This window comes from Athene noctua, chromosome 3 (genome assembly GCF_965140245.1).
Source record: "Athene noctua chromosome 3, bAthNoc1.hap1.1, whole genome shotgun sequence".
Classification (NCBI taxonomy): Eukaryota; Metazoa; Chordata; class Aves; order Strigiformes; family Strigidae; genus Athene; species Athene noctua.
This window is the reverse complement of record NC_134039.1, coordinates 25,817,054-25,844,233: the sequence shown is the minus strand read 5'-3', so window position 1 is coordinate 25,844,233 and position 27,180 is coordinate 25,817,054. Positions and strand designations below refer to the sequence as shown.

General features: G+C 41.8%; 1 protein-coding gene across 4 annotated transcripts in view; it reads left to right on the top strand.

The window, feature by feature from the left end:
• The first annotated feature begins 6,271 nt into the window (after positions 1-6,271).
• ITPR2 (inositol 1,4,5-trisphosphate receptor type 2) overlaps positions 6,272-27,180 on the top strand; it is a 287,303-nt gene continuing 266,394 nt past the window's right edge. For all 4 annotated transcript variants that reach the window (XM_074902357.1, XM_074902358.1, XM_074902356.1 and 1 more), the window contains exon 1: positions 6,272-6,487. In XM_074902357.1, the coding sequence (XP_074758458.1) occupies positions 6,396-6,487 (92 nt within the window). In that variant the 5' untranslated portion in view covers positions 6,272-6,395. The remainder of the gene's footprint in view (positions 6,488-27,180) is intronic.

The window sequence follows — 27,180 nt, the reverse complement described above, 5'->3', positions numbered from 1 at the left end:
GGTTGTTCTCCCAGTCTCTGTATTCTGGCTGTGGAGGCTGGATTCCCTCAGTGCAACTAACCTATTAAAGACTGAGGCAAAGAAGGCATTAAGCACCTCAGCCTTCTCCTCATCACTTGCTACCAAATTTTCTCCTGCATCTAGCAGGGGATGGAGACTCTCCCTGGACTTTCTTTTGCTACTGACATACTTACAGAAACTTTTCTTGTTATCCTTGATTGCAGAGGCCAAATTAATTTCTAGTTGGGATTTAGCCCTTCTGATTTCCACCCTGCATAGCCTCACAGCCTCTCTGTAATCACTGTGTGTGGCTAGCCCCTTCTTCCAACGGCTGTAAACTCTCCTTTTCTCCCTGAGTTGCAGCCAGAGCTCCCTGTTCAGCCAGGGTGGTCTTCTCTGGTGTCGGCTTCTCTTAGAACACCTGGGGACCGCCTGCTCCTGAGCCATTAACACTTCCTTCTTAAAGAGCACCCAGCCTTCCTGGGCCCCTATACCCTTCAGGAGAGTCTCCCCGGGGATCCTTTCAAGCAGGTGCCTAAACAAGACAAAGTCAGCCCTTCTGAAGTCCAGGATGTCAGTCCTGCTTAGCTCTCTCCTGACCTCTCTAATAATAGAGAACTCTTATTATTTCATGATCGCTGTGCCCTAGTCGGCCTCCAACCTCCACGTCGTCCACCAGCCCTTCTCTGCTCACAAAGAGGAGATCCAGCAGGGCACCTTCTCTGGTCGGTTTACTCGCCAGCTGCGTCAGGAAGTTGTCTCCCATACATTCTAGGAATCTCTGGGACTGGTCTCGTTCTGCCGTGTTGTATTTCCAGCAGATGTCTGGGAAGTTAAAGTCGCCCACAAGAACAAGGGCAAGGGATCATGAGATTTCACCTAAGTGCCTATAAAATATCTCGTCCATCTCTCTGTCCTGGTTGGGTGGCCTATAGTAGACTCCTAATACAACATCTGCCCTGTTGGCCTTCCCCCTGATTCTAATGCAAAGACACTCCACCCTGTCTTCACTACACCTGTGCTTGAAGCAATCATAACAGTCCTTAACATACAGAGCCACCCCACCACCTCTCCTTCCCTGTCTGTCCCTCCTAACGAGCTTGTAACCATCAATTGGCACACTCCAGTCATGGGAGACATCCCACCATGTTTCTGTAGTAGTAACATTGTAATTTTCCTGTTTCGTCACCGCTACAAGCTCCTCCTGTTTGTTACCCATGCTGTGTGCATTGGTATACAAGCACTTCAGATGGGCCAATGTTTTGCCCCTTTCCCTCTTCAAGTCTAGTTTAAAGCTCTCTCAATGAGTCCAGCTAATTCCAGCCCCCGAATCCCCTTCCCTCTCTGGGGCAGGTGCATCCCGTCTAATGTCAAAAGGTCAGGTGCCCTGTATACCAACCCATGACTGAAGAATCCAAAGCCCTGATGGTAACACCAGTCTTGGAGCCACCCATTCATTTTCCAACCTAGATGATTTTGTGATTCTGTGTAATGCTGAGAAAACTGTTTCTCTCCAGTAGAAAGTCCTTTATAAAACTGGGTGTTGTGAGTTTAGTTAGAATTTCCTGTTCCTACTAAGCCAGGTTGAATAAAATGGGTAGGTCAGCACTGAATGCTTCTTATTCTGGTCTTCTTCTTGTGAATCAAAGAATGACGCTTATTTTGCATGATTCACTGCACTTCTATTTTATTATGTTACTAAATCACATTTATCTCTGTCAGGCCTCTTTTCCGTCAGGGTATTCTGGTTTTGGTTTGTTTTGTTTTTTTTTTTTTAATCAGATGCTTGATATTTCATATAGCACCAATATCAATATATTGTTTAAAACAATATCAGTAAAGAGTTAACTGCCATGTCGAGAAAAAAGGCAGAATGAGTCCCCACAGCTATCTATCTACCAAGAAATCATCTAGTTCTCTGACGTTTGTTATAGGCAAAATAGAACAAAGCACTACCAGCAATAAATCAATTCTTGCGTGTGGTTATTGTCAAAATAAGCTGTTGTGGTGCACTCTAATCCAACTTGGAGGCCATGTGATGCCCTCCTTTATACATCCAAGTGTTTAGAAATGCCATTGTGCTCAAGGAAGAGTTAGTCTGTCTGAAATATTAATATTCACAAGGTAATGGGCATCTCCAGCTTGCGTGGGGAACTTCATCAGGTGCCTTTAAAAGCCAGGCCTTCTTCAGGTAAGCTGTTAATTGTGCATTGCTCGAGATAAGTATATTAAAAATATTCCAGCTACAGATGGGTTTTAACATCAGAGTTGGATTTTAGTTATCAAAATAATTGGAATGGTCTAATCTTTCTTCCCTTCCTGGTCTTCCTTCCCGTTAGAAAGATGAGAAACAAACCCAAGGCTTTGAGTCCAAATTTTCATATACTTGCATGCTGAAGCTCTGGGGTGCCTGCCTTAGTTTTGGGCCTGGTCCCATCTATATCTATTGTATTAAAACAGTTAAAGGCATTCTTTTCTTCCCCTTTTCCTCCTGCAGCTGGAAAACACTAGCCTCTGTTTTAATGAAAACAAACATCAATGCTGCCTGTTGTATAAGCCTCTCATTGGTCCATTTTGCTTCAACTGAATTGGCCTGTATATCTGTAACTTCATATAAGAGATAGGTTGTGTAGGTTTGGGATTAAAGTATTTACAATCAGAAAATTTTCAAATCCATAAAAAACTCAGCTTCTGCCAGGAGCCTCTCCTGTTTAGGCAGGACGAGCAGGAAATTCGGACATCTTAAGATGTGAGGGGTGGAAAAGGAGCAAGAATGTGATGTCATCAGCCTATTTACTTGTGAGTTTTTTGAGGCTGAGGTAATTTCTAATAGCGTGTATTTTTGCACCTAAAGTGGATGCTCAGTGCTGCAATGGGGTGTTTCTATTGACATTTCTGTGGATAAACTGCTTGTCTCAGCACTGGAATGAACATCAAAATCTAGGATCATGGTAAAATTTTCCTGTATTAAAATACTGCCAGGTACTTTTATAGAGAGATCTAATTTTTACAGTACCACTGCAAATATCACTAGAAATATTTTTTTCTCTGAAATTTAGAAATAAATTAAACATGGAAGTTGAGTAAGAAAGACTTCTTCACTTCTACAGCTTACAGAATATGTGCACTGGAGCAGTCTGTCACTACTAGGTGATGATTTCTGCATCTGGGTCCTGTTTCACGGTGAAGCCTGTATTCCTAGTTTTGGAACAAAAGATTACCAGAGATAACTGATGGAAAACATATTCCAGTTATTGACTAAGCAGCCTCACCTTCATCCTGCAGCTAATTGCAAAGTTTAAAACTGCAGTAAAAAAATCCATATTTATCAAGCAATTTGGTTTATTTCTGCTCCAGATAAATGAAACAATATTCCATTACCATCTCTGACCGTGCTTTATTTTTTTCTGTGTAGACTTGTTATGACAAAATTTTTTAATTTTAATTAAATTTTTCCACATACTCTCTTCATAAAACTTTGACTCAGAGAGGCACAATCATTGTTTTTAATAGAAGAGGGTTAATCCTTGTAAAAAATGCTAGAGAAGTATTTGTCACTACTTAAGTTTTCTGTCTGCAAGGAGAGGATAAGCAAGGGTTCCTCAGATCTGCTTTTCCAGAGTGATCTTTGTACCAATTTAAGGCCTGGTCTACAAAATCTGGTAAGTGCTTGCTTATTTTCAGTGTACAAATAATCTGGTCACTTCAATTAGATTGTTGGACTGTTTCAATGAGACAGGTTTGAAATCAAGTATTGGCTTAAACATTTGACTGCCTTTGGGATTTGATCTTTACTTTTTTTCCCCAAAATGCTGATTTCATATGACTCTTCTCGTTAATAGCCATCACTGCTCAGAACTGGATTGAGATTTCCAGTTCATTTCATATATATCACTCGAGCTACGAGGTGGTAACAGCTTTCAGCTGCTGGCCACTCTCCAGCCTGAGCCAAGATGAACAAGCCTAGAAATAAAGAAGAATACAGTTTGTGCCCTGATTTTCTTGTGAGGAAAGAGGCAAAGACAACTTCAAGTGTATAACTCCTATCAGTTCAAGCTTTGTCAGAGCAAGCAAATGCTAAATATTTTCTAAAGTGACATGAATTAACCTTGTAATGCCAAAACACACAGACCCCTTTCACTTGCACATAGGCAGGCAGAGCTGCCAAGGGCATAGCAGTCCTGCCTCCCTGCTAACAACCTACAGGGATGTCTTAGGTGTCAAAAGACACATCAAATGGCCCCAGTAACCTATGTTTAGACAAGAGTTGAACCTTCCTTGCTGTGAATGGTCCCAGATGAGGATTTGCTCTCAGGCAAGCTTGTTGCTCTGCCAAGTTCTGAAGTCCATCCTAGGAAAACCCCCACTGATCTAAGGCATGCCAGGATTTCATTTACTGCTGGGAAATGTGAAACCTCCCCTGCTAAAGCAGCTTAATTAGGCCATTAAAGCTTGGTATAAAATGGCTGAGATAAACATGGTCAGGAGGACAAAGGATATTGTCAGCGCACTGGAAAGACTTTGCTGCTCAGCCCCAGGTTCAAACTGTCCAGAAACACGTTTTCATGAAATAAAATACCTGAGGCCTCTGTGTGGTGACTCCTGGGATGGACCCTGGCTTTTCCTTTAGATGGCATGGGGGCAGGGAGTCTTAGCTCCTTTCCCCCTTCACTGTCTTGCTTTGCTCTGACTTTCAGCTTCTAATTCTGGTATGTTTTAGTTTAGTCTGATGTTTAATATGTGTGTTTTGGGCAGTTGGAAACACCTCCTCTTTTGTTTTCCTGTGCAGGGGCTGGTTCCAGAACAAGGGGTCTGGCACTGTTCTCTTCATATTTCTTTTTCAGAAATGTCTTAACAATTATGGTTACTCCAGGAGACTGAATTGAAAGAATTCGATAAAGTGTCAGATCTAGGGCCTGCATGCGTACGCAAGCAGAATGCAAGCACAAGTCTTCAGTGATGTCTTTATGTCCTGGTGGGTACAAAAACCAGACAAATCCGAAATATTCACCATAAAATAGCAAGAGAGGGAATTCTAGTGTGACATAACAGTTTTTTATATACATCTAGATGGTAAAAGTTTTTTTACTTTGAAGACTCAGCATCTATGATGTCAAGAATTTATGCTCAGAAGAAGTGAGATAAGGCTGGAAGCTTAAGAATTAGATGTGGGAAGTTAAATGCAAGTGTGAAACCCACAACAATTCCAGCAGTCTGCACATTCCTGCAAACAGTTTTATGTTCTTATCATTTGAGAGTTAGTATTTGATCAGGTTGTTAGACCTGGGTGAGTTGTTTCTTTTTTTTTTAAATCTGAACAATCTGTTGGAAGTATATACTTGGTTACCGTACTACAGCAGAGTTTGCCTGTAATTAAGAGACTTGGGAAGGTAAAATATAGCTGAAAAAATGAGGAAAAGATAAATACTTTGTTTCTTAAAACCGTTGATGGAAATTAAATTTTTGTTTAAAGAATGCACAGTGTTTTTAACAAACCCACACTGGTGACAGCCTTTCCTTTGAACTAAACACTTCCATCTACCGCCGGATGCGTGCTTTTGTGGACTGGTACTTGGCAGAGTTGCGCAGCCTCGCACAAGCCCCTTTGATCGCTGAGGTGCGGGCTGTAGGGACTCTTCCAGTGTGCCGGGGCGGCCCCTCACTCCGGTGACCGTGGGGTGGCTGCGGTGTCCCCTCTTTCCTTGGTCTTCCAAAGTGCTCTCTAGTTTGTTTAGGGGTTTTTGTTGTTAAATTGGTGGCAACTTTCTTAGGGAAATGCCTGCTGTGGGAATTCCTGCAGAGGATTGCAGCATGATTTAAAAAAAAAAAAAAAAATTAAAAAGAAATCGTGGTTCCTAAACTTTGGAAGCCGTAAAATAGCGGGTGACAGGGGCTGGTGATTAAGCTGAGCCTAGCGCGACCGTGACCTGTTGGCAGACGCCATCATGCCCCTTCCCCCGCCATCGATTTCTATGCGCCCCTGCTCCGCTGCCTCCGGCGGGTCGCACCCCCGGACGTCAGGTTTTCCCTTGGCCGTGGGGAATTCCTGAGGAGTGCTGGGGAGGGGTCTCCGGAGCGCCCCTGCCCGGCCGTGGGTTTGGCAGCGCGGGGCGGCGGGGCGGGGCGGTTCTGTCCTGTCCTGCGGGGCGGGCCGGGGCGGGCCGCGGAGGGCAGCGGCGCCGCGCTCATGTCAGCTCGCGACCGCCGTCGCTCCGCGCCGCCCGGCCCGCGCTGAGCTCTCGACCCGCGATCGTCCCGCCGCCGCGCCTCGTCCCTGCGGCCTCCCGCCGCCTCGGCTTCAGTTTGGTGGTTTTTTTTGGTGTTTTTTTTTTGGTTTTTTTTTTTTTTTTTTTTTAAGGTGAGGCGTGCGAAATCCTAGCTAAAAATGAGCCAAAATGTCTGAGAAAATGTCCAGCTTTCTGTACATCGGGGACATAGTGTCCCTGTACGCGGAAGGCTCTGTCAACGGCTTCATCAGCACGCTGGGGTGAGTGGGGGACTGGAGGGGGTGTGTGTGCGGGGGGCCGGAAGGGGGGCCGGGCCGTGCCCGCTGCGGGGTGGTGACCCGCCGGCAGCAGCAGCAGCAGCACAGGAAGGGGCCGGCAGCGCGCACTGCCGCCGCGATCTGGGCAGTGGAGAGAGGAAAGTAGGAAGTGGTGAGGGGGGAGAAGGGAGGGATGGGAGATGCGGTCGTGCAGGCCCGGGCGGCGGCGGTACTGGTGGCGGCGCCGGCAGGACGGGGCAGGCGGGCGGCGGCGGTACCGGTGGCGGCGGCCCCGCGTGGGGCTGGCCGCGCTCCGCGCTCGGCTCCTGCCGGGGCTGCACCTCCGGACCAGCCCAAACCGGAATACACGGCGTTGGCCATAACCCCCCCCTGTGGAAGTAACTCTGCGGTGTACCCAAATGCCTTAATATAGTCGTTATTTAGAGCCAACTTTTTCTTTTTTGTTGTTGTTTGGGTTTTTTGTTTGTTTGTTTTTTTCTTTGGGAGAGCTTCATTTTATTGTGTGTCTGAGAATTTTTGACAAAGGCGTGAAGGACAAAACCTTTGCTTTCTTGCTCGTCATAATCAGCTCGTTAAACGTGCATGCCTTTATCTTTGTTTTGCGTTTGCCTGAAGCCTTCTCTGCGAATGTTAATGATCAGATAGTTTTAATCAGATAATTAATTTCACGAGGATGCTTTTTCCATAAGCAATTCTTTCACTTTACAGGATAAAAAAGATGTAGTTTAGCTGTGGATACTTCATTGAACTACTACTTCTTGCTTGAGTGTTTTATTAACCTTGGCCACTTTAAATCACCTTTCTGGAATCCAGGACAAAAAACCTCAGTGAATGACGATAGGAATACATTGGTATCTTTCTTTAAGCAATCACATAGTTCGCTTGTAGTGACCTGTCCCGAGGGTGCAGTGGTTCCCTCTGATGTTTGTGGAAGAGCTGCAGTAGGTCCAGTGACTTTGTGACATGTCCAAAGTGAGCATGTCCTTAAATCTTTTCATCAATTGAAACATCTCCTGTACTGCATGAATTATAGTGATACAATTGACAAGGCAGCTCAAACTCTAGTTAAATATCAGTGTCATTTGCTGCTCAAATGTTAGTGTTACCTTTAGAGTAGCAAACTCGCTAAGGATGATCTGAGTATCACTCCTAAATTGCATTAGGCTCACTGTGTCCTGAGATCTCTCCAGCGGGGGGACTGTGGGATGAAGTAAGGGCAATATTAAAATGCAAACAATCAATTGCATTGAAACCAAGGTACTTAGTGTGGTACTGTTACTGGAAAAGAGCTGGTGTTCAAGGTCCTTTATAATTTTTTTATCTATTACTTCCTGTCCTTACTGTTCACTTATTTTTTTCTGTTGACAGCTTTTTTCCTATGATTTGTTACTCTATTTGTTAATTTTGCATCTTCTCTATCTGTGACTTTATGTTTTGTCTCACATCTCCTTTAATTTCATTGACTCTTGTAATTTTAAATCCTGTCTGAAAACATTTGCGTTCTTCAACTGTTAATCATTGTATATTGTTTCTCATTCTTGTAACCCCAGAATTTTTTTTTTTTTTTTGGCATAATTTGTTGATGAGTTGTTTGGTTTTATTGTTCTGTCAAATTGTTGTATTCTGTTATCTGGGGGAAGCTAAATTTGCCATACTTTTTATTATGTTGAGAAACGTTCCTCATTTCTAGAACACCTGCTTGTCTAGAGTAACAGATGTTTCTGCTGTGACTAGTGCTTGTACAGCTGCCTATCACTTGAATATGTGTTGGCATTCCCATGTTGCAGTCTTCAGATTGCTGGTCCTCCCCTCATTTCTCAGAGTTAGGGCAGGACGTTACCCTGTTTTATAGATGGGAAGCCAAGATCAAAGCTTGCCTAAGGCACATGGGGGCTCTTTACCAGAGGAAATAATTGAACTCAAGCCAACGCCCTAACTTAACAGACTATCCAGACTCTCTTTTAGCCATCCAACCCAACTCAAGAAAACTACCTGGGATCAGACAGCACTCCTGTGTGCATCTCCTTCAGTGGCTGGCCAGGAGTTCAAGAATGCTGATGCAGCTCTGTTAGCTTTTCAATACAGCTTCTTTGTGCCCTGCTCCCTGCTGTGGTAAAGGCAGATGCAGAGCCAGGAGGCTGAGGAGCTGAAGGCTTTGAAGGAAACGTGAAGTCACTAGTGGAGAACTCCCATGTCTATTAAATGGGAACACTGACCCCTCTGCTGGTGGTACAAGAGCTTGGACTGAAGTTTCAAGTTGTCATGCCAAGTCATGTTATCTGTGCCAGCTATTGCAATTACTGCCTTTGGACATGTTGCAGCAACATAAAAGACAGAAAAAACAACTGTACGTTCAGGGGAAAAGTTTGCCCAACTGCACATTTGGTGTGCAACCAAAGCTAAAATCCTGCCTCTCCTGCATTCCTGCAGGTCCTCTGCAAACATCTGAAAAGAGGCAGTGTCATCTTCCAGATGTGCCTCTTGGTGGTGACAAAGTAGGGTAGGAGAGGAAATGATTGCTTGCTTGCTTCATTTGACTGATGTGGGTTCTTGTTTTATTGCTCTGGCCTGTATTGCTCAGGGTGCTGTTTTGAAATGTGCTGGTCAAACTAACTTGTCGCTTACACTGTTAAGTCCATTGGGTAGTCTCATGTGGTTGCAAGAACTCGAAGTCTAGATCAGGGCTAGTGACTCTGCAGCAAGAAAAGAGTCCTGTTTATTTTAAGCTGTCAAAGGCTAATTGTTTCTTAAAGTAAGAGTGAGGCTGTTGTAAAAATAAGATTAAAAAGTGCACAGCATCTCCAAGTGGGGGAGATCTGTCACATCAGCAAATCTTACTCCTTGAAGAGTTGAACCAGCTCAACAGATTGGTTTTGAGGGAGATTTCTAAGCAAAGGCTGTCTCATGCATTGTAGAATATTTCTTGCTCACTTGCTAGTGCAGAAATTTTTACGTGCTCAGTTTCCCCAGGAAACCTAAAGCTGAGAAAGATGCAGTTGAGCTGTTCAGATCAACTGTAGGGTCAGGTTAGTATCTACTATAACCTGAGGGTGGAAATCTTCCTCTCATGCAGTTTAAGATGTCCTAATCTCCTTGTTCAGGAGATGTGCCTCTTGGCTCTCTGTCCGGGTGAGCATAATGAGTGGTGCTAGGTGAAGGCAGGAGTCCCTTTCCACACCTCCCTCTACAAAAAGGGTTTGAGAATCACTGGAATGACAAGGTTCTGTAAATGGGACCCAAAAGATTGGGGCACTTCTTTGAGCAGGAAGAAACCTATGCTCCTGTCCTTATCTCTGAACTGTTTCTTTACTACAAACAACCGTTGGATGTGAGCGTGAGGGTCTGCTTTCAGATTTGATCCCTCTCAGTCAGAAGAGGAAACTGAACCTCTTTATCATGTCTGGGGTTAGTGCTGTAGTATGGGATGGGGGCAGAGGCAGGGGAAGTCAGGCAGTGCTGCTCCAAATTCTTCTTCTGGTGTCCATATTTTAAAAGAGAGGGGTTGTGCTCAGTTTTTGGAGTAAGAGGTATAAACCACCTGTCTTCAGGAGGATGTTCCAGGCTGTGGATCCCAAGTAAAGTGGGGCTTCTCTGAGTGATAGTACAGGAGAGGTTTTTAGGGCTCAGCATTTCCCATTGGCTACTGCAGGTCTTTGGATGCTGACTGAGATACCAAGCAATCCCCTGCTCTTTTTTCTGCTTGGCTTTGGGTTTATTCTGGATTTGGATGCTGCTCTGGGGTACTGATAATGTGTAATTTGGCTTTTCCAATCTCAAGGCTTTCTGAGCTCCCTGCCCTCCCCTTCTTTTTAAAATGGAGAATGCTTTTGAATATATAAACTGATAGTCTTGCAACTTAGTACAGAAAATGAAATGTTTGGGGAAAGGAATTTACATCCATGGGTAGCTTTCTGCCATTTCAAGATATATTTGGTGCTGGATTATTGAACTGTGCTAATAATGTGGGATATTTTTCCCCATTTTTGAGCTTTTAGTGTGTTTTAGCTTCTGCACAGTTGGAGGCTTTATATCCCACAGGAGGTATGTGGCAGAGCTAGTCAATGAATCCAGGTATCTTAAGTTGTCCCAGACCAGTGTCTGAACCTCGAGACCACCTTCCTCAGTATTTTGCCTATAAATGTTGTCAGTGATGCATGCTGGAAATTAGAGCTGTTATTCATCACCTATTGGTAAGAGGCAGGAAAAAAGTCCATAATGACAACAACATCAGCCGTTGGAAAGTTTGACAGTGGGCCTGTTAGTCACTATCAGTAGCTGCCTTCCTGTCTCACCTTCATAAATGCACTTCTGTGCCGTAGCAGCAAGAAACCTCATGGAACATAATTAATGGAGCATGCAGCAGGGGCTGCCTGCTAGGTAATATATGGCTGTGGATGACGAGGGATGCTGAGAATTATTTTTAATTAGCAGCAAAAAGTGTGTTCTGGAGTATTTGGACTAATTTTCTTTAGTTTAATGTTGATTTTTATTGAACAACTCTTGTTTAAGAGCTTGCCAGAAATTTCTTATTTGAAATGAGTATCACAGTTTATTTATTTTTTTAAATTTTTTTTTCACTTCACACACAGATTGAGTCAGTTGTACTTTGTGAAAAGACAAGATTAAGTAGAAAGTGCTTAATGGCACAACATAAATCAAAATATTCCAAATACAACGAAGGGTAAAATGTTGTCATCTTGGTGGCCTCAGGAATGGTGCTAAGAGAAAAGATGTAGTGACTGAGGATGCTTATAACACACCAGTGTAGTATTTTCATCAGTGCACTTATTTTTTGTTTACCCTTCTCTCCTACTGTCTGGAAATGTAAACTGTAGTTAAGGAACAGAGGATATGTCCTTTAATGAATAGCAAATTTTTCTTTCTTGTGCCAGTTGACAAAATGTAATTACTCAGGAAAGAATAAAAAGCCTGAAGAAAATGAGTGAGATAACTAGAATTACTCATAATTTCCTATGGGCAAAAACTACTTGTATGTTTTATTACCTAGGTACTTCATCCTCCAGAGTGACAGTATCAATGGGATCTGACAGTTTTGATTGTGTGTCTTTTTTTTTAAACACTATGTACATTTTATATTTTCAGAAATATGTTCTCTTGGTTGTCTTCCTAAAGCAAAAGCACTGGTCTGTATTCTGCAGCTACTTTGAACGTATGCTAATGTTCATTTTTCAGCTATATGGTGTATTTTTTTCTGTGATAACTTTCTTAAGCATAAGCTGTATTATATGTATTAGTAAATACCTTCATTGATCTCACAATAAATGCCACATAAGCAGAGATGTAGACATATAAATACAACTCTGTATCTTGCGTACCTTGCAATTCAGTGCATATATCAAAGTTTATATCCTCTGTAATTATCCACTTAAATTAGCAGTCAGGCACCCCTCCAGCTTTGCCATTTATAATAAACTTATTTTGGTGCTTGTTTCAAATATTCTAACAACAATGCTGTCTTTAAATAAATGAGACACAAAGCACCCTTATGGGAATGCAGCAAGTAATGAGCGCTGGAGGGGTTTTGTTTGTTTCAGAAGTTTTACTTGCACACAGAGCACAACTTGGGTGTGAAGGAACATAGGATTAGACTTAATTACAGTATTATGATTTATGAGACTGTACACTAAAATGTAATATCCCTGGTTCAAAGAGCTCATTATCAAACAGAATTGGAGAGAAAATTGGAGTTAGGGAAAGAACCAATTGATTTAATGTAAAAGTGAGTTTACCTCCAAGCTGTGTGGTAGTAATGGAAATGAGAGAGGACTGGAATGTTGAATGGAGATGAGTGGTGTGGCTGTTACCCCTTCTGTAGTTCTCAGCTGGGCTGTGGGTAATGTGGGTATTAGGAAAGAGAGGGGAGATTGATTTAACTTGTGTGACTTTAAGTCTGATTGAACTTCCTTTTACATAATGAAGGGATTAGCTAAACAGCCTTTACATGGTTCTAAGACTCACTAGAAATCAAGGTTATCCTGTATTTTAAAAGTGTCACAGAAGAAAGAGATCAATCTTTGTCTTTCCCAGCTTGGAACATTATTTCCTGAGCAGCATGTGAACCTTTGCTCCATCAGGTGTCTTACTGCACGACAAGGTGTTTGAGAACAGGATATGCAAAAATGCATTGGTTTATATCCCTGTTTTAAAACAAAAAAGGGATCTCAGAGCTGGGTGTTGAAAGCCTACCTGAGCTTCAGTGCTGTCTCCAGACCTACTTCTCTCCATCATGGAGAGCTTGTCCTTCTCTGCCCATTTGAAGGTTTGCCCAGGTTTTGACAGCACTGAGTTGAGAAAGGATTTCATTCAGACTCCTATGACCCCATGTGCTGTCTTGGTATCTGCCTCTTGCCGGAGGGTGCCAGCGGCTGTTCCCTGACAGGGGCAGCTTCGCCTCTCTGCTGGTGCTAGGCACCAAGAGGCCCCAGCATGACCTGCAGTTGTCTGGGAGGTGAATCCCAGTTCCCAGGATTTCCAGCTTCCTTTCCTGGGGGGCACAGCAAAGCTGCAATTGTCCTACTGCTTTGTGTTCCCTATCTCTGGAGAAGTAAAAGTAATTTCTGTTTTTACTACCTCAGTTCACTTGAAATATGAAACAAACCAAGAAGTTACATTCTAGCAAGGTAATGGATTTGATTGCAAAATTGGAAACAGAGTTAAACAAGGAAAGCAAAAGACAGAGAAAACAGGCTTAACATCTACTTGTTATTCATGTCTTCTATTAGGTATTGCTTGAGGTTTTGAGGGGCTATTTTGGCTGTGATAGTCAAAAGATTGTGTCAGGAGTAGTCTTGTTGCTCTACTGCTTGTTTTTCCCAACTGCCTTTCTGTGCCTGAATCTCTTGTCTTCCTCATTTGTTGGTATTTTTTTGATTGCTGTTGAATAGAAACAAAGCGTTGTCCAAAGCATGTGATTTTTAAAACAATTCTTATTTATTGCTTAATAATAAAAAGGACCCTAAAGTGTTGACCAGGCCAGGCTGCCTGGGGCTGTCAGTGTGAGCACTACTGCACTCTGTCTTGCAGTGTACCTGAGAATGAGTCACCCCTTCTGGAGCCCCTGCAGTGCTGGTTCTTCTGCTCAGGTTTACCTTTTGATTTAGTAAGCCAAGCAAGTTGTCAATATAAACTTCTGGCAGATTTTGCAAGCCATGTCCATGAGTGCTTTTTTCCTTCTTCCTGTTGGTCAGCAGCTTGCCTTCTGTGCCTCTAGGTTGAGGGGGTCCTTTTGTGCTAGCAGGAATGCTTTGGAGTTTGGCAACTTAAGATGCTGCCTGCACTGAAGCTGCCCTGGCCCTTTGTGGGCTTCATAGGTGCATCACATCGCCTGAGCAGGATTTTCCTTGCAGTTACTTCTGCTGGCTGATCAGTGATCACGGGGTTGCTATAGGTTGCAGAAAAGAAAGCAGAAAACCAGTCTCCCCTGTCCTGTCAGTGCTCCCTTGCTGGCCCCTAGACAATGAAGGGGAGAGGGGGAGATGGGTGTAGAGGGGTGTGTTGGTGAATGTAGGGTGAGGCAGTAGAGAAATCAGCAGAGCAAGGGTGCGTGGAAAAAAGTTAGGTGCGTGTGGTGGGGCAGTAACCGATACGTGTGTTCTAAAAGGCAGCACACATTAGAAGGGAAGAAGGGCTGAAAAGGTACAGAAGAGTGGACAGTTGCTGAGAGATCTGCAGTCCTCTGCTGAAAGAAGATAGCTATGAAAGCTCTTGGCAAACTGTCTTACATATTTTCAAATTACTCCACACAGGAAGAAATCAGTTTGTCACTGTCACTGTTTACTTTAATATTTCAAACAGTGTAGGTCTATGCTGAGGCTAGTATAGTCCCTGAATATTTGATATTTTTTTTCTCAAGGTTCTTGGTGTTGTTTAGGAAAATACATAATAATACTGCATTCTTCAAGAGAATGTCTGACTTAGAAAGTTAGTTCCTCAGAAAGAAATAGTAGTTTTAAGGTGGCCTGTGGTACTTTAGGCAATTATTTGTGTAAAAACACAAAAGTCCTTATGGATGTGGTCCTGTACTATCATTTGCAGTGTATGGTTGACTTGCTAAGTGCATGTGATGTCCAATGCTTTTGTAGCAACCAAGGTTATATATAATGAATTGTGGTACTTTGGTAATCTTATATAATAAATTTTGGACAGTTCATTTGAAATGCCCCTTTAGGTTGTTGCTGCCACATGAGTGAAGGCATGGAGGTGAACCTTATATGAAATTACTTGGCAGAAGACTAGAAGAGCATATCCAAGTGTTGGTAGTTATCATTTGACACTAAGTTAAGGTTTCTACAGTTCTTCTCTATACATAGAATTGATATAAAAACAGTAATCAAGTTTTTGATTTTTGACCTCTGACAGATAAAAATCAGTGTCATTAAAAAAAAAAATCAACAGACCTTGAAATGAGGCTTTTTATATGAATCTCAAAATACAGAAGCTTGTTATGATCTAATGCTTGGCTGACTTTTCTTGATTTTCTTTTAGAGACTTGTTTGAATTTCAAACAGCTTTTTTTTTTTACCTGCATTTGACACACACACAAGTTAATCAGTGTTGCAGGGGCAGCTGAAAGCATGCAGTTGCAGAATTAGGAAAACAACTACTTGAACTCATAGTAAGCCCCAAATTTTTATACCTACTATCCCCAGTTAAAAGACAGCAACCCAGTTCTTAGGGTTTTTTTAACTATTTTCACTGTAAACTTGTGCTGGTATTCCTGTGTGCAGAGCAAAGGCAGGTCCAGTGTAGAAGGCTCTGAGCCACCCAGCTGTCTGCCTGCCTCCTGAGTGTACTTCGGGTGAAAGCTGGAGGAGCAGGAGGCACAAGCCACCAAGGCATCCCCAGTCACCCCTGAAGGATGTGTTTCATTTCAGTGTGGGGAATTTCGCGCGGCTTCCGTGTGCATCTGTATTCTGATGCCTGTGAAATTTTGTGTAGTTTATATAATCTTGGGCACTGTGATGTGGAAAATTTAACTAGGCAGCTAAGTTGAATGTGAGCAGTATAGTTTTGTCCAGAATCTTGCAATACCTGACAGTATTTGTAAAGTCACAATTCCCAGGGCTCTATGAATTTTGGATATGCTCAGCTTCTTCCTACTGGATGTGGAAATAAGCTTGAAAATGGGAATGGTCACAAATGAAATGTGTAAGAAGTTCCCGGGGTTTAGTAGTAATTTTCTTAATTACTAACTTAAAATCAGAGCACGTGCTTTGCAGGGGGGTGTGTATGTGTGTAACTAATGGTATGTGAGTACTTGAGACTGGAAACAGTGTTTTTTGCATGACCTCGTTGATCTCATTTTAAAGTTAGCTAGGCTTTGATTTCTTATAGGTTCACAGTTGTTCCAGATAACTGAAACAGTAGTGTGCTTTGCTAAAATATTTTCAGTCACCTTTTCAATCTGGCTAATATTTTTTTATTGTTCAGAAACAATAAATAAAGAGGAAACAAAATGTGTTGGGAAAGACTAGATATCAGTTTTGAAAACACTAAAAGCAGATCCTTGTACAGTTAAGAGTGATGAAAAAAGTTCAAATGCATCACTAAGCAAGTTTCATTCTTTTGACCAAAGAATAAAAGTTTTAAGGCCACCTAGAAAGTTTTAAAAAATATATTCCTTCATTTAAAAAAACCCAACAAACTGCTCTGAGTGAAAAAGGTTAACAGCCTGTTGTTAATATTCACTTTGATATCTCGGACAATTTCTAATTTAGGTTAGCCTTTTGCTAAGATAGGCTCAATTTCAGCTAAAAGCACCATCCGCTCCTTGCTTTCTGTCACTTCACTACTGTTCTAAATTTGAAAAACAGGGCCCAGTGGGCTTGACCATTTACAGAGCGATGAGAGGCCAGGGTTAAGTCGAGAGTTCTGTGGGATTTCATTGTTCTAAAATGAGGTTTTCCATCAGGCTTACTGATGTAAAAAGCAGGTAGGGCAATGTCTGTAATGTTTCTCAGGTTGAAGACAGAACTCAATACGTCAAGCTTTACCATCAAACAAGTTTCATAAGTAATGAACTGATGTGATAAATATTTGGATTTTAGTGTTGCTGGAAGAACCATAAAGCTGACTGTTTCAGTGAATACAGGAAGTCCAAGTTTCAAGTAAGATTTTTCAGGTACGTTTGTAGATATTCTTACATATCATTGCTGTCATCGTACCACGTTATTTATAAAGAATATTAGAATAGAGAAAAAAATCTTTGCATTTAAATGGTAAAAATACTAAATAACATACAGAAAAATTACTGGATTTTTTTTTTTGGTGGTGGGTAGGTAATAATTTATTTGTGTCAGGCTATAGGTGACAATTTGTTATATATCTGTTATGCAGAAAAATAACAAAATAGTGGCAAAGTTTCATGACGTTATTTCCTATATAGTTCCTACACCTGCAAATTTGTAGACTTAAACTGCAAAATAAGTCATGAGGCAGTTTTTTAAAAGAACCTGTTGAAGAGGATCCAAATTAAGATTTCTACTTCCCTGGCTAGATCTTCAGGAGTACTAAAAGATCGGTTAGGATTTGATCATGAAACCATTCAGAGGCAGGCTTTTCAGAGAGGGTACTGCTATGGACCCTGGGCAGCTGCAGGATTTGGGTTAGAGGTATGCTCAGAGTTAGCAGTGGCTTCTCTTGCAAGAACAAAACAAGGTCAGAACCTGGCAGGCAATAAGTTTTGTCTGTATTAACTTTTGTAGTTGAACAGGTTTTTCTGCCACTGAATGTAGGCACCAATTACTGTAATCTCTCCCCCTCCCTCCATGTATGTCAAGGATGTTGTAAAACCATTACGTGCAAAGTTCTGTTATAGCACCTCATTTGAAGCAATACTGTGCGTTAGTCTGGTGGAATCAAACTCTTGGTCTGTGGGACCGTTTCATCTGGTCCATTTCCTTTCTGTGGCAGATTAAACTGTGATTAGGCTGCTCTTAATAGAATCATTTTACTTGTGTAGAGCTGGAAGTGGGACAGTGCTGGTTTGAGTTTTCAACCATGGATCTGAAGTATGTTTAAAGGGAAATACTGTAATAAGGGATGGGACACAGACAGAGGAGTGACTTGCACAAGGTTGTTGACAAGGTGTGGAACATAACCAAGTTCTGGGCCAGTGTTCGTTTTATAAATGTTGATCTGGTAAGATGTTCAATCCTAAATTGCATAAATTGTCTTATAATGGTTTCCCTCATGGTAAGCCTGAGAGTAAGCCAATTGTGGCAAAACTAGTTAGTTTATTAAGGTGTCAAACACGGGTTTTTAAAGATGCAGAATAGAGTTTATCATTACAAGAAAAAAAGTGGGCTGAAAAGAGTTTTACGCTTGCTGGCATTATTGTCATGCTCATGCATTGGGTGGGACCTCATTGACACTGGTAAGTATAGTTCCTGTTCTTCATTTGTAATATAGGTGTGAGATAAAATCCTTCCTCCTTTCTGCAGCCAGAGAGCTGAAGCAATAGAAGTCACCACCCAAAGCACATACACTGGATAGAGCCTGAGCAAAAGGTGAGTTGTGTTACTCAAGAAGCTTCTTAAAAAGAAATTCAGCATTGACAAGTCAAACTATACAGACTTAACTGTGTAGAAGTACAGAGAACATAGGACAAAAACTTCAGTTATAGCTAGAGAAAAACTGATATAAGGACAAGAAGAATGAGTGTGCTACTGAGCACTATTCTCTCTGAAAACTGTAATCAAAGAAACTCCTGCTGTTTGATTTCTCCTGTGTCCAGGAAAACAAAAATTTGTAAATTCTTTCTCAATAAATGATAAAGAAAATACCTGATACCATCTCAAACTTTTCTTTATAGTGGAAACAGCCCTTAATCTCCAGATCATCGCTTGTGAGTAATGATAATCTGGTATCATGAGATGGATCCAACTTCCAAAATGGGAATTTGTGTTCTTGTGGAACCATGGTGCGAAAAGCAATCACAGAAAAAACGGCACCCTCAAAAGAGACCAGAGAGAATTGATATAATTTCTAATTTAAGAACTGGAAGCCTTGCAGACAGAATTAAAGCAATAATAAAAATGCCATCTGAAAAAAGGACAGGGTGCATCAGAAGGAGTCAAAACAAAGAGGTATCAGAGTGAACACTTTGAATAATGCTTTGCAGGTGAAAGTGTAACCTTTTATGGGCAGCAATTAAAAACTGTCTGGACAAGTTTGGGAAATGAGCAGGCAACATGCCCACTCTCATACACCATGGTGGATCAATGTGATGGTCAAAAATATATTTGCTGTGGTCCTGATCTCTTTTTCCAGAAAATATAGATGAGGAAAGCTTTGGATTGCTTTGTGTTTGAGCCTCAGCAGAGGTTTAACTTTAGAAATGATCTTGCATATCACTTGTCTTTTGCAGATCAGTTATCCAGGTGTGAAAACATAGGTATGAGAGGACAAAGGGGAGCATAGAAGGTAACAAAGTATGATAAAATTTTTGAACTACTTGGGGAGAACTGTTGGTGATTAAAATTTCAGACATTTTCACTGTAATTTATCTAAGGAAGAAGTACATGGTCAGGAATATGCTGAGGTGTCTTGAGAACAGCTTACCATTTGATTGTAGGCATTAATAGGGCTGTACTTTCACAGGTGTTCATAGATCTGGGATCAGCAAGGGTGACCTTGATACCTTACCCAGATGAACTCTTTGGAGGCTAGTTGCAGATACTGCCTTAGGCAGAAGATCAAAGGATTATTTTCAAGAATGACTCTGCTGAAAAAGATGGCTTTTCCTTTCCTTCTCATAATTTGCAAAACCTCCCAAATAAGATGCAAAACCATCCTAATACATTCTGAAAAATATATTGTTCTTGGAATGGACTTCAGAGCAGCCAAAAGCTTTCCCAGGAGAGCATTTGGGGAGATAATTGGCTCTTACAATAATCTTGAAGCATAGCATCCACTCAGAGTTGCAAGATCAAGGTTTTCTGGCTGCATCAGGCAAACCTGGAGTTTAGAAATTACTTAGTACATAGAAGATTATATTAGTTGAGCAATTGTATCATGTCTTTGAAACTGCTGAAATTGGGGGGGCTGCAAGAGGCATAGCTTATTTGAAAAAAGTATGTTTTGGTGAAGTGTAAGCAGGATGTGGAAGATGGTGCAGGAAATGTGATGTTTGCAAGATAGATAAGAGAGCGAGCCCCAATGCAACAGTATCTTGTGGGGGCATCAATGGCATATGTTGCTGAAGAGCTTAGGGTTTTTTTACCAGAGAATTAATAGTTATGACAGTCCATTGGCACAGTCATGACTGACTTCACAAAATCATCCAATGCTTGTGAAGTGAGGCACCAAAGGGCACTGGAAGTAGAAGAGACTTTGCTGAATGATTTTTGTAGATTCAAAGTCAAGAATAAGCCATCTGTGGATCAAAGGAAAATTGAAAATTCAAAGTATTTTGCTAAGTCTTTGAAACTGTAGGTGTCCATAAAAGATGTACTATCTCAATATGCTTACAGTCTGATGAGTGTGGTAGAAGGGATTACTATGGACTCACACCTTCAACTGCCTTATTTTATAGAGTCAAGGAAATTAGGGCACTATATCCTGTTGCCTTTGAGGGGCTTAAAACAGAAGAGGATAAGAATATGAAAAACACTTCAGAAGTTATTTTGTTTCAATATAAAGCAAATTTCTTTATTACAAAGAAATTTTGGGGTGTTATGAACTGTGCAGAAGATCAAATGCTAGACTGGAAAACTTGTTCAAGCCTGTTTGGTAGCATGAACATCTCTTGGGTACATCTTTGCAGGACAATATATGGAGTCTGGGGATTGACTGGATGTGAGCAAGACATAATGAATCAAGGAAAATTCAGTCTCAGTTGCACTTTGTGCCTCCTTTTTGTATGAAGTTGAGATACATATAGTCCAGCTTGTAGTGACAAGTGCATGGACTAAAGAGACTAAATTCATGTCCAGATCAAAGCATGAAGATTTCCAGCAAGCTGAGGTGAAAGTGGTTTTTTCAGTGGTTGCTCCTCATCTATTATTTTGGTTTAGCAGAGGTCATAGGAGATCTAGAGGCATTTTAACCCTTTAGCCCAAAAGGACTGAAAATATCTATCTTGTCAGTTGTTCTTTCCACTCATTCAGTCCTCTGAGGATACCGAAGATACTGTATTCCCAGACTTGCCTGAGTGATGAAATGTCTTCAGATATCTTCAAATACTATCAGAGGGGTCTCTGCACTTTGACTATAGATATCTAGGTTGATGGATGACGTTACCTGTTGAAGGAGTTTTGGAATTTCTATGTTCTAGATGGTTTTACTCAGGAACAGGATGTTTTTATGTGATGATAGTTTGAGAGATCAGATCTGAGTACTTATTTTCTAAGGATTGATAAAGGTGCTTATTATTTCTGTTAAAAACAGGTACAGCTTTTTCTCACTGACTTTTGCAGCCAGAAGAAATTTGGATCTGTTTTGTAAGCTCTGCCTTAAATATCTTCTGTGAATTCTTGGTCCTTCCTCATTTAAAATGGTACTGAATTCTTCTGAGTGAAATGAGGAAGGTTATTTAGTCTAGTTGAACAGGAGAAAAGGGAGGATGGTTTTCCTGTGTATTCAGTGAAGTATGTTGGGAGCTCTTTCTCTGTGGCGTTTGGTCCTGGTCTCTGATCTATGCAGCCTGAGGTGGTTCACTGAGGTTCCACATTTCCAGCATTTGATTTACTGTGCCAGTTGTGGAGGAACAGGAAGCTCGTTTTGTCCCTGTCACTGAGCTCTGGCACTCTGAAAGAACAGTTTGTGCTGGCAACGGCATGCTTCAGGGTATCTTTTGCACCACTGACACTGCTTCTGCCACAGCACTTGCAGTCTGTGTGGTTGATGGGAGGATGTTGAAGCAAAAATTTGATCAGTAATGGGGTCTACACAACCCAAGCAGTAGATAACAAGTGATTGTCTGTTATCACTAAAGAGTCAATCTTATTACGCACAGTTTCTGCTTCTAGGGTAGGTTGAAAATTGAGTCTGAGTCTCAGGATGCCAATGAGCTTTGGTTTCCTGTTAGTTTGCAGAAAGGAGGAGATGGTCTCGTCTTCACCCAGATTAGGGGTTTATCTCAGAAGGCTGATGACTTCACCACTACCCAGTCCCTAGACTGAAGGTAGGATCTTTCAGGACAGTGTGTGTAAAGGGGCTGAGGATTTCCTGGAAGGAACTGACAGGTTCTTTATAATGGTATAGATGTAAATGACTTGATATCCTTTCTGTACAGGCTGAACTCTCCAAGGAGAGGCAGTGGTCAGGACTTCAACACTGCCCCAGCTGGCTAGTGGCTCTTTGTGTTCTGCAGATGATGGATTTTCTTTTTGGAGACTGGTGTTCTCACCTTAAACTGGCACCTGAGTGGCCGGATGGATTTCTGTGTGTCTGGATTTCTGATTTGTATTAGACCTAATGCGGAAGCAACTGCTTTCAAATGGATCTTGGCCAGAGAGCATTGCTGGGAGGTGATGGGAAGTCTTTATTTTACTTCTGCTGCCTTTGCTACCATGTGTTGAGAGGAGAAGTGGGATATTTGCGCCATCCCTTGCAGGTGATTAACTGAGCACTCGCTGATCAGGTGTTTTTTGGACACTGTGTTGCCAGGATAAGTCAGCAGAGAATCTGATCCAAATGCCAGTTGAAAGTCTGCTCCACAGCTATGACAAGATTTGTACTAAGTTAGCTGGGAGGAATTCATGCACAACTTTGAGCTTAAGTACTGTGATGCTTTTTTTTCTAATTTCAGGATGACAAGTTAGATACAAACTTTCCTTTTGTATAACCACAGAACTTTATATACAGTTATTTTAACTGATAATTTCCTAGAAAAAAATTAAACTTGAAAGGTAAAAATAGAAAAAATATGTTCTAAAACCTCTTCAGTTTGAAGATTAGAAAAGAGAAGCAACAAAGGCTCAAGCTCACTTCCAGTTCATGTAACTGCTAACACAAAGCAGCAGACCAACCAGATGAACTGCATGTTGCAAGGTGCAGGAAAAATTTGCACTCCTTTTAAGTTGCCACAGTAGCAAGCAGCACATACATGCAGTGGAATAAATCCTTGTCTCCACTTTCTAATTTTTCTAAGAAAGATTATCCATTTAGGTTTAATCAATATCTGTTTATATCTTAGTGGATCCCAGGAGAGCCATTAACTTCTGATGTCTTATTTAGGGCACTATGCTGATGGAAGAATTTATATGAGAGTAAACTGTGGTGCCAGTGGTTATCGTGCCTTTTGACTGGGTGAATAGTTTTTCAAACCACTGCGGATACATTTACTCTGCAAGCTATTTTTTATCAGTGTCTGCATGTCACTGTTCACCATCAAAAGAGTTTGAGTGCTTCTCTAAGCAATATGAGGTCATATACTTAAACAATTTAGTAGATGATTTGTGCTAATAGAGCTGACTTGCTTAGAGACAGGCTCTGAGAGGTGGTAACATGAATGAACTATCTCAGTGTTTACTTTTGTCTTTTCCAGCATTTGGGTCAGCTATAGTCCTTTTATTGAATGTTGTGATGTCTGAGTCTTGTAACTCAAAAAAGTGTCAGGCATCACCTAAACACATGATATTTTATTTCCATATGTCAAATCAAAAATAATAGACAGTTATGCTTTAGAAAGGTACCTGCAAGAAGGCTGGCAGCTATGATTTCCAATCAGACAAGAAGCTTGAGAAGAACATGTCTGTTTCATCAGGAAGCCAGACCTTCTGCCACTCTGGCTGAAGCATCTCAATATCCTCTTAAATGGAAGTGTTAATGAAAATATAGCAGACTAATTGTCGATGTGAGTGGATGAGATTACCTCAGACAATGTGGTGCTGTTTGGTTTGGAGAAAGAACTCTGTAACTATACACATAGCTGCACCACAGAGGAAGTCAGTTGGCTTTTTGATTATGTAATAAAATCTAGAAAGATGATAAAAATGGAGCTAATTTTTGGGTGGGGTGCTGTACTATCTTTCAGATCATCTTATAGCTGAGTAGTATTATTTATTATGCCCAAATGAATAGGGAATCGTAGCTAAGGCAGTGAGCAGGTTTTTATTCTTAATGTGTCAGACAGTGGGTTAACTTCTTGTGATAATGTGTTCAAGAGGGTTGTGGAGCGATAAGAAAAAGGTTAGAATAGTTTTACTGTGCTGAATATTATTGCACAATATTAGGTTGACTTTAGCAGGTCTTTTTAAATGGGGGTTGAGTACACCAATTAGTTTAACTTGAAACAATGTGAACTTTGGTATGCTTTTTTTGTGTCCAGGTTTCCCTTGCAGGGAAACTGTCCAGTAGTAGGGCAGCCTTGCTGCCACAAAGTCCCTACGGGAACCAGGGTGACAGGGATATAAACCTCAGGATGTCAGGCTTGCCTGTAATTGCATTTCAGACTGTACACTGACACAGAGACATGGAATATGCAAAGTACCCTGAACGGTGGAATGCATTCTTCCTGGGAGGGGCTGCTAAAATGTATCCCAGTTACTTATTTTTTCTATTAAGAAGATAAAGAGTAGCCTGAGAGCTGACATTCCTGAAAAGGGAAACAGGTAGCTTTGTATTGCGTGCCTCCATGGTCCCCACCACAGTGGTCATGTAGGAGTAAGTAATGATGACTACTTAGTCCATCTCCCACCATGTTCTCACCTTGCTTCATGCAGTTGCCACAGGGAACTGGTCGTCTTCAAACCATGTTCTTTCTTCTGTCACTGTGCATATTGTTCTTCCCTCCTCCCCTCACTTTAGTGGGTGCAGGACTCCTGCCCCCTTGTGCTTCCTGAGGCTTGGAGCTCTGCCAGTGTACCGTCCCACTGCCTGCTTTTCTCATGGGGAAAATTATCAAAATCATGGGGGATTTTTTCCTCCTCCCCTCCCCTACTGATTTGAGGGCATGTGTTGGATGCCCATGGTCATAGAAAACTGCTTGCTGTATGTAGCAGGACAAGCTACAAAAACCCTAGCAGTTCCTTGCAGATTGCAGTTGGGGCTCTGCCTTGGGTGCAGAGGAGCTGACCCTGAGGTCCTCCCCCTGCACTGGCATGCCTCCTGATGGTCAGCGCTAAGCAGCTGCTTGCCCAGTGTCTTGACATGTCCTGGTGGTGAAAGGAGAGGGGGAAATGTGGTGGTTTTTTTTTTTTTTTCCACATGCACAGCAAAAGAAAGCACTGTAATAAACCAAGTGAGGTAAAAAAGCTTTCCTGGCACATGACCTTCTAATGCTTTTTCATCCTGTTTCTCTGCTTCAAGTCCAGCTTGACGGGCCTCCCCAGCCCTCGGGGCCTGGGTTTCCTTGGGCCGAGTGGCTGGGGAGCCCTCACTGGCTGCCAGGAAGGGGCTGTCAATGTGATACTGTAGACTGCAGTAGAGTGAAGCGTGGTGGAGAGGCTCCACTTTCTCAGCTGGTGTAGAGGGGCCCTGTGTGAAAGCCTTGCTTTTGTCGAGGGGAGGAAGGGCACCTTTCCTTTTGATCGGGAAAAATGTGGTCTCGCATACCTTAGCACACTGGAGCCAGCATAGAGCAGTGCCATTTCATTGCTGACATAGCAAAAGGAATAATAAAGTGTCTAGGAGTTAAGTAAAAGACAAGGGGGGCGGGTGGGAGTATGCAGAGAGGAAATACTTGGAGATGTCTGCAGTGCTTCCTGTTTGTTTCTGAAAATTATGAGTCAGATCCCCCACAAACAAAAGAGAGGGGTTTGAAAAAAAGTAATCATGCACAGATTCATTCTTTTGGTCTTCTGGTTTTTGAGCTTTTGGAGCTGAAGGCCATTCTTCACATTTCTCTGGGCAGTGGTGACAGCAAGGAAAGCATGCTCTTTTCCTTTTCAATGGAAGCAGAGGGTTTTTTAATATATATTCATATACTGGTATCGGAAGTAGACCAACAGAAAAAATACCAAAAATCACAGGATTTGGAATGTGTGATACTATCACAGTTCTTCTAGAGTTGATTACTTTGACTTGAAAACTTTTGCTACACAAGTTACTTATAACCCTCAAGCTGGTTTGCTGTTGCTTTGTGAGATATATACTTTGACTCAAGGAGGGAGAAGGTCCACTGTGTGTGCCTGGGTTGTGTTTGAGAATAACAGTGCTTTTCACTCACTGACTGAGAAAGAGGAACCATGCTTCTTTTTCTCAGGTAAAACAGTCTGCATCTGTAAACCCATGAATTTTATGAAATTGCAACATGAGTGTTATAAGCCTGCGTACAGCAGTAATACACTTAAAAGTAAAAGTGAAGTGGATGCCAGTCTTCTATTCACCGTATCACTGAAGCGCAGGCTTTTCTAGAAGTGATGTCTTTGTTTCTCTGCCAGTTAATTCCCAGTAAGTGTATGTAAGTGATAAAGGACTCCACTTCTCTGAATAGAAAGAGATTAATTGCAGGTGTTTTTCCTGTTATGGTGTCAGGATAAGCCTGTACAAGGAGACCTGGAAAGCATTTCCTTCAGCTGAGAAGAATGCTGCAGAACTGGGGCCTTAAAATTAGAGGCTAAACTGATTTCTTTGTAACAAAGCTTGTTGTTAGCTACACCTTAGAAGATGATGTAACGTTTGGACAGCACAGCCAGAGAGTCAGTGCTCTTCAGTGTTTGTTAGAGTTGCTGCTCTGATATTCATGTCATGATACACATCCCGTCCTGTCCTAGCTCAGTATAATGTCAGTACTGAGAGCGCTGGTGGAAGTGCTAGATCAAGGATGAGACCATTTAAAAAAATTTTCTGCTATGTCTGTATTAATAAACAAACACATACTCATGTGTTCTCTGGGGTGCTGGGATGCAGTAGTCGGGACCAGCAAACTGCTAGGACTGTTTCCTTGTATGGTTTTTGCACTAATGCTGTCCCTGGACCCTATGCAGGGACAAGGCTGGAAGGTTCCTGGAAGCTTCTCCTGGAGTGTGCAGCCACCTGGCTTGAACACTTAGGTTCTATGGAGGTAGGCGTGGGGTTTTCCATGCTGCTTGGCCTCAGACTCTGGGAGCATTCTTGGGTATGTTAAATTTGCTGTTGTGAGTATCGCCTTGCTGTGTTAAAACCAGAGTGAATGAGAGCCTTCACGGTGGTCAATTTGAGAAAGGTCTGAATCAGTTTTGATGTTTGAACCTGTGTATTACAGCATTTTTCCATTTTAAAATGCTAGTTATGAAAGGTTCACACAAGTAGCGCAGGAATGAATTGGCTTTTTTTTTTCCACCTTTGCCTGTAGACCTGCACAGAAGCTACTATTTTGCCATCTTCTTTATGACTGCTGTTTCTTGATTCTCCTGCTTCCCAAGCATTTCCTCTTCAAGTGGTTGCTTAGTGCTGGTATGTGTAGCTCTCTTAAGCGAACATGTATAGATTGGGTATAGGTGTGGCAAAAAGCTCCAAGAGCTGCTCCCAGCAACTGGGAAAGCAGCTTTAAGAGAATCTGAAAAAGCTTCCAAAATGATCTCTTCCAGTAGGAAACTGTCTCTGCTCAGTTTAAAAACAAGTAAATAGAGTCACTGGAATTTTGCAGCTTGTTTCTCTTTGGAAGGCATATTTTTAACTTGCTGCAGAAGAAACAGAAAAGGAAAGAGAATATGCAAAAATACATGGCCCAGCTGCAGAAATTTGTAAACATTTATTGTAGCAAAATGAGAATAAAAAACCCTAAAATC